Source organism: Bombus bifarius, unplaced genomic scaffold (genome assembly GCF_011952205.1).
Source record: "Bombus bifarius isolate JDL3187 unplaced genomic scaffold, Bbif_JDL3187 scf7180000008234, whole genome shotgun sequence".
Classification (NCBI taxonomy): domain Eukaryota; kingdom Metazoa; phylum Arthropoda; class Insecta; order Hymenoptera; family Apidae; genus Bombus; species Bombus bifarius.
This window is the reverse complement of record NW_022884529.1, coordinates 58,811-73,123: the sequence shown is the minus strand read 5'-3', so window position 1 is coordinate 73,123 and position 14,313 is coordinate 58,811. Positions and strand designations below refer to the sequence as shown.

Below are 14,313 nucleotides of genomic sequence, written 5' to 3'. Positions count from 1 at the left end.
TGTTAAGACAATCGCCTGTTTTATCAGACGTGACCTTCGTCTACGACGCGTTTCTAGGTAGGATAGTGTCACGCTAGAGTTAAAACTCACGTGCGTGTATCGCGGTCGTGAATAGTGGAACAAGTTGACTACGGGAAATCCCATAACTCGAAAAAAAAACATGAATCTTGCATTATTTCTATTCGCATTAAAACTGCACATTAAAAAAGATTACATTAATTTAAATTACAAAATTGTAATTCGCTCCTTAGATAGAAACGAACGAGTTTACTAAGGTCGGAAGAAATGACATGTAATTTGCTGGAAACATAAATTTAGCACCTGGCAAAGGTTAGACACGTGCTTTTAACGCGTAGACAATTTTAAAAACAATTTTAAGCAGAGAAATTATAGCAGTACCATTGTACGTATTTTTGAATTCTACAAACGATAACTTCTAGAAATATATAATAAGATTCATTCTAAGTTTAAGGTTGATTCTTGGGAAACTGTTTGAACTATACGAATTAAGTATAGTACATGATTTATCGAAGAAATCACGTAAATCACGGTTAAAACTTTGTTTGGAAAAATATTATCGCGTAACTAACCCAATAATTCTTCATTATTAATATCTGTAGAAAACAGTGGATTTTGTTCGTCCAAACCATAAATCTGGATTTCCTAGCATCTTAACAAGCCTTATACCATATAATCAGGGCATTTATTCTCAGCTTGCAGTAACGAGGGGGTAAAAAATCGTGGATAGAAATAAATTGCATCGTCGCACTTCTAATTCGGTTATGATATGAAAAACATAATTTTAGCTCTTTTAATTTAGAAAACTTTATTCCTTAATACTATTATATATAATGTTAATATAGTCTAATACATTTATTACTTATACTGTTATAACAGAGGAGCTATAATTAACTTGTCAAGAGGGTTGTCGATATTTTCGACTTAATAATTTATTTCTTCGGGAAAATCTCTTATCTCGTGATATATTGAGAGCTTGTCGAATAGCTCGTTCTCTTGCAATATATCGTAGTACGGTTGCAATATTCTGTCTATATTATGAATTTAATAAATAACGCGCCATTATGTTTATGTTAGAAATGCGTTATATCGTAGTCACAATTTGTTCCGTTGCTAAAGGCCATTAACTATTGTATTTGAGGGACTCAAATACGGAGGATTAACGAGGACCATCAACCAACCCCATGTACATACATATATTTATATATATACGTCCATTATACCATAAATATGAACGTTATCTCGAACGCTGCTTGATACTCATAATTCTAAGATTATTAATTTCTGTACATATCTCTTTTTTATATATGAAATTTGTCATTTGAATATCCTTCTTTTTACTACCACCTACCATTTCTACCACCAATAAGAAATATTCCAATTTGTCATCAGTAAGAAATCGAAATATTATTTGAGCTCCTAATATTGATTTTAACTAAAATTCGACCAAAATGTAATCGCTAATAATTCCGAATGCGATTTTCAAATTGAAAAGAAACTTCCAATATTTATAGCCATTTGAACTTCGAATAACAATCAATTGTTTAATCGAATATTTCACCTTTTACCATTGTTTTTGTTAAAGTAATATTATATGACGTTTTATTAAACACAAAATTTATTAGAACAGAATAACTATTTTATAGATAACATAATAACTTGAAATATTAACGAACGACGCTCTATTCTCTTGTACATGTCAAACAGGAATGAATTTGTTTTATTGCACATTCGTTCATTCAACACATACGCGATGCGTTTGTCTCATGACGTTTTCCTTTTGTTTTCCTCTCCTTCATTCCTCGTTCGTACAATACAGATGTACATACATCTATTTCCTAACAATTTCCTATCTTTCCATCAATATTGAATCTAATTTACCACGAGTAAAATATTCCAATATTTTAATTTACAATATTTAACTTAACCATTCTAACTCTAAGGGATAAACGAATACATCGACTAAAAATAACCAAGCATTATTATTTTTTAATAGGCTTAGTCTTGTTATTACCGTTTAGTGTCTTTTCTTTGGAGCTCGTGTTCTCGTAATTCATCTGTACAATAAAACTTAAGACGATACGTTCACTAAAATTACAATTTATAGTAGTATCGTACAGTTATTCTCTTTTATAAGCTTTTTATCTTCTACTTGAAGTTTTTGTCAACAGGCCAAGAGGACGAATAAATATTACATGCTTGTGAAATGCAAATAAAAATTGGTTTGCATAATACTTCTGAAATTTATTCCGATTCGCTTAACTCATAGATCAATTGACGTAAACGGAGAATGATTCAGGAATTTAAAACGAAAGAAACTGTTATATTGGTTGGATCATATATTTGACCCTTAAGTAGTATAGAACGAGTGTGAAAAAACGTCTTGTTTCGGAATATTAAACATGTGGAAGTTTTTTATATTTATTGTTAAGAAATCTAAAATGGCAGTTGAATAAATATCAAGGATCAATATGTATAAAACGTTTACAGCAAGTCGAAATATAATAATTCCATGCAGTTAAGGAGAATTAAACAAATATCAAAGATTAACTGGACAATTTCTTAGAAGTGTGGTTCCAATGTGTTCCCATTGCTTCAAATATGGTTGTGTAATATGTTAACAATCGTAAACAATCGTTTAACCACTATTTCAATTATAAAATATAATAAACTAATGATTCAGTTCAACAATTTGTAATTAAATCATAGTACAATTCTTTCTATAATATTTGTATAAAACAACAAGTACAGGAATAATATGATCTTTTTGTATATACGTATATGTAATACTAATAAATTCAGATTTTGAAAATTTTGCAAATTTTTAAGTCTTCAAATTTTGGAACTTCGAATCTTTTAATTTCAATTTGCTTCAAATTTCTAACATTAGGTTAATTTCGCATAACAATACATTATGATCAAATTATGAATTGTATTACAAATTATTGGTATAAATCATGCTTTCTTTCTTTACCCAAGAAGACTGTATTCTTTATTAAAACGCATACTTAATCAGTTAACTGTTATGAGTTCTTTGAAAAGTGTGTACCTAGAGTGTGTCGCAAAATGTAAGCGATTGTAACGAAACGACTGTTTTATTTTTGAATTTTATTACTGACAGGTCTCGTCATAACGCAAAATATTGCAATTTCTTCGTGACGATTATATTCGTCAAAAACAGCTGACTGGTTAAACAAACATAATATATACGTAAGGATTATCTATCTTATCCTATTCGATAGATCTCATTTCATATCTATGTAATTCTTTTTTGAATAGACGTTTAATAGTTTCTCGTTGAACGTAAGTACAATACGTATTCAAGGTTATGAGATGCAGTTTGTTTTTCTTTGCCTTTGTAAAGGGAAACGTTTAAACAAGTAACAAATACGAGCCTGTTTCGCACCAGTCGATGGTATCGATTAAAGTGCATCGACATATTGTTATGCAAGTGCAATTGCACTTACTTAGTGTTGCGCATCCTAAATTACGTATCATTGCATCGCTTTAAATGAATAAGGGTACGCGAAGGTCTCTGCTGCGTAAATTTTCGAAAGTTAAACGCGAACATAAACGATATCGAGATCAGGATTATGCATTACCGAAATAAATCTTCGTTTAAATCATTATTCAAATAAAATTATTATTTGCTTCGTTGCTTTATCTCGAATAGTCTTATTTGAATAATAATGTATTCAGGTAATAAATTGTTTTAATATTTGTTAGTTTATTTGACATACATATTTGTCCTTTGTTTGTTTCAGAAAGATATATAGATGTTGGTTTATGGTAGATATAAGAAATTTATAATAAGACTTTTGTTAAATATTTTTATCAAAATTTTAGAATTTTCTTAGAGATTTAAAATACATTGTCTTTTATCTTTTCCTTATTACATCGAATTTTCAAAAGGTTTGCTCAATACGTGGAAAATTAATTTTGTTCCTACTATTTGTAGTAATAAGACTTCAAGTAAAATTCTTTTGAAGCCTGTTCCAACTATTATTTTCGTCGTCTTTGATAAATCTAAAATAGGAAAACCAATTTAAAATAATATAAAAGATTTTATAGTAATATAAAATATCGTATTTACTCGTTCGCATACAGATATCAATAAGAACGTCATTAGAAGGTAAATTTTACTTCAATTAGATAAAACTACTATTAAAAGTGTAGGAGGAAAATTAATTTTTGTAAAATTGACATATCTAAAATAGGAAAACCAATTTAAAATGATATAAGTTTTACAAAAATTAATTTCCTTCTTATACTTTTAATAGTAGTTTTATCTAATCGAAATAAAATTGATCTTTCAATGGCGCTCCTATTAATATCTGTATGCGAACGAGTAAATACGATATACATATACGTATACTCGTATTTGTTTAGATAAATACGATACACATGTTCTCATATTTATTTAGGAATGACTCTTCTGTTAGCAACAAACACGACCCAAATGTCATAAAACTACAAATACAGTTTCGAAGCGGAGTCTGTTTTCGTTCTGTTCGTGATATTTGTCATTTTCGGGCGAGCAATTCTTATTTACTTCGTACATCTGGGACAAAACAGCACGAAATCTAGTATCACGAGATTGCAGAGTGTTTTTCCGCGTAAAAACCATCTTCTGTTTCGTTTTTCTGTGACTAACACCTGCTGTTGTCTAGAAAATCGTAAAAATGCCATATTTATTATCGTATAACATCCACCAATACTCCACATATAAATTGCACTTTTTTATGCTCCTCTTTTTATTTTTGATGAAAACTAGCGCTGCCTTTATTTTAGTGCGTTTAGCGACACACCGATCGTCGTTCTGGAAAAATAACTTTTATTATAACATTCTTGTATATTTTAATATTTCAGTGAAAGGACAAACTTTAATTTTCTTTTCCTTCTGTCGCGTTTATGTCATCACTTTTGATACCCAATTCTACTCGCCACACCATAATTAGCCTGCGTTAAATGGAGAAAACTTCGTTACGCTTTCTAAATTTGTTTTAGATGTTGATTTTTACGGTCCGTCTTCTGTGTACGTTCTGTGTTTAATGAACGATTCTTGTATCGTGTTTAATATGGTTTATTTCTGGCCAAAAATACGGAAAATCGTGCGTAATACGTGTTCAACGTCACAATTGGTAAATAGTAGTTTCGTGAGTTTTTCAATTTCAGTTTCTGTTGTATCATTTACGATATTAATAGTTTCGTTTCTGAGGTAGTAGAGCTTACATTGACGAAACTGTATTTCTTGGTGCAATAAACAAAATTAGTATATTTATTTAGAGGATTATATCAAAAGTAAATTACATTAATTATAAAATAATATGATATATAAAGTGTTTTAAGATTTTATTATTTTATAATTAATGTAATTTACTTTTATACACATATATTTAATTATACGTCTTAAATAATTTTTATGTGATTATGTGTGTAAACATTATTCGTGTAATCGGCAGAGAGAAAAAGATATCTAATGAGGTATAAAACTTCAAGTCATAAAATTTCCGAATTAATTTTCACATCTACAAACTTAAATATACAATTATATTTGTATGTATATTTTCAACTTGTTGCAATTGTATGATCATTATTTCTATCTCTGCATATTTGTACGTTAAAAAATGTGTTTTTCTACGTTTCTTCGCTGTTGTAAATGAATACTTCAAATCTTTAGATAAGAGTAACACTTTGTTTTCTAATAGTAATCGATAACGTTAGAACTTTGTAGAAATAAAGCTATAATTAGAATGACGCAGTTTGTTCTCGATAGTTTGAAATATTTTATAATTCTCATGAATTTTAAATTGTATAATTACATTTTAAAATTATCACAACACACAGTTTACCACCGAGTTCTATAAAAAGTTAATTAATCTTCACTTGTATATTTTTGTAAATATTTAAAATTTAGACAATCAACTAATCGCGAATAAATATAATCAAGCATCATTACACAATATCAATCCAATAATTTTAATCTTGATTTTATTCGAAAACTTTCAAATTTCAACCAACCAGTATCAATATCGTACGATTCGTTCAAAGCAAAAAAATTAATAATTCTTTGGATTGTAATTAAAGATTCTATTTAGTATACTTAATTCACTGTGTTGTTCGTTATTCTGCAAAAATCCGTTATGAATCTCATCTTAGTACGAGATTGATAAAAGCAAAACGCTGTGAGACTTCACGCTGTTTCGGTTTGGACTTTCAGAGAAAAATAGCGTTCCTCCAAGGTGATAAAGTGTAAATTCGGCTTTATACTCACGATAAAAATATCTGTACAACTGTCATCAATTCGTAAAAAGATAAGACGATAAGGGATATATAGGAGGAAAGTATTTTATACGCAGTATTGTCTCACTTTCGTTTAAACATCGTTCTCAGCAGCAGACTTTTATGATTATGAAAAATGTTATTTTCAGAAACTGTATATTAATACCCGAAAACAAACAATCAGCTGTTATTAGAAGAGAAAATTCAATGATTCATAAAAAGAGATAAGAAGATAACAGGTGGTTGTTTATTAATACGCAGAAAGCTACCTTAATCCTCTTTTTTTATTACGAAAGGCCCATTTTTCTCGTATGGTTCGGTTAAAAAAAAGAAAAGAAGGAAAGACACAAGAGAGAAAAGGACGATATTTTTCTGTAAACAATTATTAAGCAGTTAAACATCTTATAGCCTATGTCGCATATACGCAATATTGTACTTTAACCTATTATATATATGTAAATTCTACTCTATGAATATTTATACATAAGCGTGTAGTTCACTTATTTCAGTCTGTTTTGAACATTGCTATTTACTTGTAGAACGTAGATTTAAATCATCACAGGAGGTTATTAGTCACGGTATTGAACTTGATATAAATTGATTCGAACTGGAAGAGAGGATTCTCAAGTAATAACAATAAAAGTAAGTAATTTTTATGAATATTTTGTGGGCTATCTATTGGTTATACGGAACTAGATTTTTTTTGGGATGTAAATGTAACCTTGAAGTATAAATGTAATTTTTTTTTACTTTTTAAACTGTCACGTTTAATAACTTTCTGAATCGGCGTGCACGATAACTGAGAACTAATTGGTTAATCAATATCGGACAAAACTTATTCACTTTGTTACAAATTTCTGCAGGGATTGAGCCTGAAATTATTATTGGATCAGTTATTTATAATATTTTTTTAAGCAATATAAACTCAATTTATCTGCCGAAAAAACTAATATTTTTCTAAACGCTAGAACATTCCACAGCTCTCTTCATGGTTTTCTTTCTAAAATATGTTCGATCTCAGCGCAAACTCCCTAACTTTTGCACCCTGATGACCGTGACAAATGCTATACTGCATGGTAGTAACTGCATGGTCTAACAATGGTTACATTATGGAGAATGATCACAAGGCTTGTATAATAGATAATAAACAATAGGAACTAAAATTAAAAAATTACATTTGTATCTGAATATTTGCATACCAAGAAGTTCTAGTCCCGTATAATCAGTAGTTGACCTAAACAAATTCATAAAAACTGCTTGCTTTGCTTTTATTGTTGTTGCACGAGACCCCCACCCCACCCCTCCTCGCCTTAACATATTCTTTGTGACTTAAAAAAATCTTTCTACCTTAATATCGAACCAATCGTCGAAGAAGATTGTCACGAACGTTTCATAATTCGTAATTATTCGTCGACGGTTCGACGATACGAACGTTGTGGGAACTCACTTGTCGATTACACAGACCTCCTCTTCGACAATTACGAAATTAATCTCGTCGTTTAGGCTGTGCGAGTTATCGTTAATACGAATCATTTCTTCCTTGAATCAATGTGGTCCCGTAATCGCTCTTCTTGAGAATTCTGCCACACAATCGAAAATATCATGTGAATGATATTTATCATTGCCATTATATCTGCATGGAATTCGTCAGTGTAATTTATGTATCAAATTTAAATAAATTGTACGTATTACACGCTCGCTTCCATCATTATTATCGCACCACGCTTCCAAAACTCTTAAATTATACATTTTGCGCGTAACTTATTTATACACAATTTGTCTAGAGATCCATTAGTATAATGACCATTAGTATAATGACGCAGATGTAATCTAGGAAACGGAATCATAGGTCAATATGTAACGACCCAATCATCTCCTTCTACGACTCTTCGTCCTTTAAGTCTGAGGGTTATTTTCCATTTTCAGCCAGCAATCAAGCACAGTAGGATTTCATTGTCGTTACTTATACATAATTTTTATCGTAAATTGTGTTGCCGATACTTATTCCAGTATATCCTTACTTATAAAAAAAATATAAAAAAGTCGAAATTGATTCTTTCACACCTTAACCCCTTTTGGCCACGTTTGTAAATGAATTCTTTTGCAGGTACGAATAAAATTAATTAATTCCTTATAAGCAAGAATAAAAAGAATGAATCACCTTTTTTGTAGACGGTGCATGGTACGAAGTTTGAAATGATTATTTTCCAGTCGTTCGTTAAGGCGAACAGAGTAACAGGGAGAGAAAAAAAATGGTTTGGCAGTTAAACAAATAAATGATGTTTGATGTGTAATTAGTAGTGGATCGTAGTTGTACGCCTCCATTGAAGATCACTGTTTGCGGAACATAAAACATGGCACAGGGGATCCTCCCTCCCTCTTTTAATTACATCGCGTAGGTATAATTAGAGTCATTGTTCTGAGGAACACGGGTCTCATATCAATTTATAAATATCTCTGGAGAATGCCGCTTTCCTTTCTTTTTCTCTTTCTCTCTTCCTTTTTTCACGGCAAACCGGCACGGAAAATAACTGATCGTTGCGTCACTCGGAAAGGAAATGTCCAATTAATTTGATTAATTTTCGGAGAAAGGATATAAAGCAGGAAAAGGGAAAAGAGGAGATGGAATACATGGCACACGAATTGTGTTTTTGAAGCGTATCTACGTACAATCAGTTACGAAAGTTTACATACGCCTATGCAATTTTGTGTATTTTACTTATCAAAGAGATTGAAAATGCGTATTGTCACGAAATTATTTATATTTATGTATTAACACTGTTCTTATTAATGTGTACGTAAAAGAAATTAGAAAAATTAAAAGATTCGTGTCATAAAAATCTTGAGATAAAATTGCGTTACCTACGAGATATTAATTCATATATTTATTAATTATATATTATTTATTTACTTTATCAACTTTGTATTATTTGTTTTATGAATTATTAATAATATGTTCATATAATATTAGACCTACCATTTTTATGATTTCGTGTACATAGATATAACAGGCAATTGTTATAACATTGTATTTTTCATTCTTTTAACACCTTGCTCGTAGTAGAGGTGAGCAAATTGCGTTACATTTGAACAATATGTGTCTTAGTGTGTCAATAAAAGTACGTCGAGCTAACGTTTTACTATGATACTATATATTTAAGGGGTGTAAGTAGAAGTATGTGACTGATTGTATATTTGTCTGTTGTTATCGTGTTCTACTATTAGATATAGAATTCTGCGTGCGAAAGTTTAGTTGTTCATTGTTGGAAACTGCATCGTTAGTGTAAAGTACTCACGTTCTTGTACACAAGGAACAGCGTGATAAAAAGGTTTTCTTGCCAATGTAAAAATATCGATGAATGGTATTTGTTGATTCGTATTTGAAAAAAAAAGGAGAGACGAAACGTGTTTTTAAAATTGATAGAATGTACATATTGGTTGCTTCACGACGTATGAAGAGAAGGTTGGAATTTTAAACGCAAAACATGGTAAACATATTCTCTGTGATTGAAAAACGATTATTTTAATGTAAAACAGCGAAAGGTAGGAAGAACCTTTTAAGTCCAGGAATATAGTTGACGAAGTTCTGTAGAAGCCAAGAGTGTAACTATTAAGACGAGCGATATTTTACTATTTTCAATATTTTAATATTATTAAACGTTAAGAATGGTTTGATAGGTTTAAAAGAAACATAGTAGAAATTGTATTTTTAATATCATTGTGTTGCATCGATTTTTACAATGCGAAGACTATATAACCGTTAATAATAGTATCTTTGGTAATATCTAAAATAAAATATATACGTCTAGAATAAAACAAAATATATCCAGTTTGTTACTTGACAGAACTTTTGAATTTTTCAATAACTTTTTTCTGTTTTGAATTTTAGATACTCGCAGGTTAATTACCGTTGTTATTAGCTTGACAATTTGTGTGTTTAATACAAGCTTGTATTCCTAGAACTCGTGTTTAGTAGTTGGCAAATACTCTATCGAGAAATTCCTTATATTACAAGACTTGGCCAAGATACTTAACAGTGCCATATTTATCTTAAGCTGTACAGCACAAGGTGAATTTATTCACTAGATGTGGCCTCCATTCGAAAGCCACGGCCAGAACGAAAACAATATCGGATCAAAATGATAACCTAAGTGATCGAGGACGATGTTGCTTATGTTTTGTTGCATATTATGACGATTACCAAACAGATTTTTAATTCTTCTGTATTTAACACATACCAAATATTATCTATTTTGTTACATGTTGTAACAACTATTTTGTTATAGATTATTAAGATTGTAATACATTCATTTACTAAACTAATCCTTTAATAGCGAAGCAATAGTTTTTTTTATAAATGTAAGTAGTATTAAAAAAAAATCATAGGATTAATTTCTATTGTTAGTGTTTCTACTTTTCTTCCTTTTTAGAGAGAGAAATGTAACGAACAAAGAAACATTTTATTTCACTATGCAAGATTATGGTTTATTAATAGTTCCAAATTATGCACGATCGCGTGAATAAAAAAAATGGAAAAATGATATCGTCGAAATAATTAAATACGTTCTTAGAAGTACGCTAGGACGGAAGCTTATCTCTGTGTTAGGGCGTTTATCGAATTTTTTTACGTGATAATGATTGGCTAGGCACGTAGCCTTCATGACCTCGCGAATACACGAAGAACTTAATTAAACATGTCTTCTGATAAAGCTCGAGATATGTAACGTAACACAACGAGACAAGCAAACTATAATCTTTGTCGTTGTTAATTCATCTTTCCATGGTCATATTCGAATGCAATAAAGATATCTTGGAAATTTTTCCGTGATCGTGTTGAAAGGACGAGTCACTACGTGACAAAATGTTCTGATTGCATTCAGTTAAAAATAAATATTGGTATACGTATGTCGATTCTTCCATATTGTTAATTGTATCACGATGATTTCAAAATATTGGAATTTTACTTCATTTATTTCTTTCAAATGAAATGATCAAATCTTTAACAAAACTTTAAACATTTATAGCATTTTTAAGGTAATTTTTATATTAATATTTTATAATAATTTAATATTTTTAAGGTAATGTAAATCAGAGTCTAATTGAACAGAGTCCACATACTTTGGCTATTACAAAACAATATTATAATTATTACGATTCAAATGTATAGCTTATCGTTATTGATAAATATTAACTTTAGATTGTATATTTGTATTCCTTAGTCTAAAGTTTTAGCGTCCCTGATAAGCAGAGCACCTTGTCCTTTCTACACTCTGATTTACTTTGGTCAATGGAATTTTTGGAGGAAGTGACTTTTCTTACTTGGAAGAGCTAGTGTAATATTCAAATATTTGAAATAGTATTCACAACTGACGTGACACAGCGCTGTAAGCTTCTAAAAATTACATTTCCTAAGCCAAATACAATTCATTCGTAACCAGTTAACGTAACTTCTGCTGTATTAAAGTATACCTCGTGTATATATGCCTCAGAAAAAGAGGAATTTGTATTAGGTTGTCCGGAAAGTTTCTTTCGTTTCATAAGTTGATAGTAGATGAACGACAATTTTAGTTTTATATTATTTTATTGAATTAAGTGTGCTCCATTTCGTTCTATTTCTATTACTATGTTCGTGCATACTTCAATAAACTAATAGAAAACAAAAAACATTGTGTGTCTATTATTTCCTTATAAAACAAAAGAAACTTTTCGGACAATCTGATAAAATAATCCATATATATAATTATATCACTTATATATATATTGTAGTTACTTGAAAACACACGCGACGAGATCCAAAATAAACTTTTTAAATAAAAAGTAATTGAAACCAGTCATTTTGGCTAATTGATAAATCTGAAGTTAAAATACCTTTATCCATAGAACCTTCTAACAGAACGTATTTTTGTCTCTTGTTTTTCGTATGTACATAACGAAAAAAATTCATAATGTTTTGAAAAATCATGTAACGAGATCCAAAATAAAACTTCTTATAATAAGCAACTGAGATCTCGGTCGTTTAGACCGACCGATGAATCTGATATTAAAACACACTTTGCAATACGGGACTTTCTAACAAAATGCGTCTTTATGTTACAGAGGGACGACACGAGCTTGCTCGCTCAGTTTTTCTACGCGGACGAGTCTTTGAACGCGGTCGCTTGCGAGTTGGACTCGTTCGATGGTCGTCAGGAGCCAGAAAGATGCACCACGTTGGTCAACCAGCTGCGCCACTGTCAGGACAAAGTGTTAACGATATGCAGTCAAATAATGGACGATCTGATTCCGGAGAGCAGGGCGAACCGAGACTTCAGGGTGAAATTTCCTGATGACGTGATGCAGGAGAATCTCGCTGGACAGCTGTGGTTCGGAGCTGAATGCTTGGCAGCTGGGTCCTCGATCATGAACAGGGAGGCTGAAAGTTCAGCCATGAGACCGCTGGCAAGGGCTTTGACTAAGTCGTTGGATATCGTCAGGAATTTGCTCAGAGAGCACGCGTTAAAAGGTCACATGAACCTGAAGGTATTTATTATACGTGCTTATCCAAGTGCTAACGATGGGTCGCCTAATCGTTTTATGTCGAATCAGCTGATAGGCTCGGATTTAGTTATACAGGGTGTTATAAAGGAACGGCTTAAGATTTTGTGAGATTATAATATTCATTGAGAGAAGTGAAGAATATTTTTAATTAGCACAATGGTTTGGCTAAGCAATGTTGTATTTGGCAAGAAATAAATAGTTTTAAAATTATTGCGGTTCTGTATATCTTTCGGAACTTGATGGCTCGTCCACTTATGTGACAAATTAATTTTTCCACATTTGTTATAGATTAGTACTAGACTAGTACGTATTAGTACTACACAGTTAGTTGATAATGCACGTATGCTTATTTTGAAACGATTTTGTTAATAGGTCAATGTCGTTGATTAAATTTCGTCCTTTCGTTAATTGTTAATCATATCAGGAAAGAAACAGTTGATTTTACGTTGGACGTGTGGACACACTATGCAATGTATATAAGAAGATAGAAATATCAAAACCTAATCATCGACTGTCATAAAAAGTCGAGGATACAAGGAGAAAGAATCAGAATGTTGAATTGAATATTATTTGATTGATTGAATATTTGAATATTATATGATTTTCTTACACGAATTTAGCGAATTATGGCAACCGCGTATTAGTCTGTTCCTCGTATGCTTTGAGCTTGAAAAATTCGCGTTGCCGATAGGATGATTAGATGTTGTTTCTTTAAAATATGTGTTTTATCATGATAGTATGACGTGTCCTATTTCTACATTCCTTCCCTTTCTGTCTGTCGATCTCGAGAATTACGTAAGTGCATTTGGAGCAAACGTTGAACCCTAAAATATTCAGGTTAATCGTAGGAACGTGTACTTTATTAGGCTCTGGACTTCCGGACTTGAATCCTTGCCTATGGCATTCGATATGACAGCCATATTAACCGTTTGCACTTTGCCCACTTTTATGGTAAGATCAACGAGTAGTTCTAGTAGCACACTTTAGAAATATTGAAATGATGAGATTTATTGAAATAAAAAATCCTCTTGCGGAAAGGAGAAAGCCATCAATTTGTATGTATTTATTTATATTGTGTTGTTTTCATTTCTCTAGTTTCTATCAAAAAATAAACTTTATTTATTGTGAGGTAACCTTTAAATTTGCAGAACTTTTCTCTCTTTCTTTAAATATTGCTTATAGAATATTTATATCCTGTCCATTGATTTACGAAAGTGAAATACACTTTCTGTAGAAATTTGTCGTGCAAGAAGCACGCTTTAAAGTTGCTTTTCAACACATACTCTGCATTGCTGAGTACATGCAACTTTCTCTTTCGTGCGATCTTTCGAGGACACGGTAATTATTCGTGTGTCGGCATTTTTTTAAATAAAAAAGGTTCTCGTAATCGAAGCATTATGATTTGTATTATTTTGTTTTTCTGTTTTTCCCTCGTTCCATTCATTATTTAATAATCCATCGTATATCGTTGATGTG

The 14,313-nt window shown here is 31.0% G+C and overlaps 1 protein-coding gene across 3 annotated transcripts in view; it reads left to right on the top strand.

Annotated features, from left to right (window-relative positions):
- The window catches only part of LOC117211458 (lateral signaling target protein 2 homolog), a 46,382-nt gene that overhangs the window by 22,229 nt on the left and 9,840 nt on the right, over window positions 1-14,313 (top strand). For all 3 annotated transcript variants that reach the window (XM_033455366.1, XM_033455367.1, XM_033455365.1), the window contains exon 2: window positions 12,397-12,819. In XM_033455366.1, the coding sequence (XP_033311257.1) occupies window positions 12,397-12,819 (423 nt within the window). The remainder of the gene's footprint in view (window positions 1-12,396; window positions 12,820-14,313) is intronic.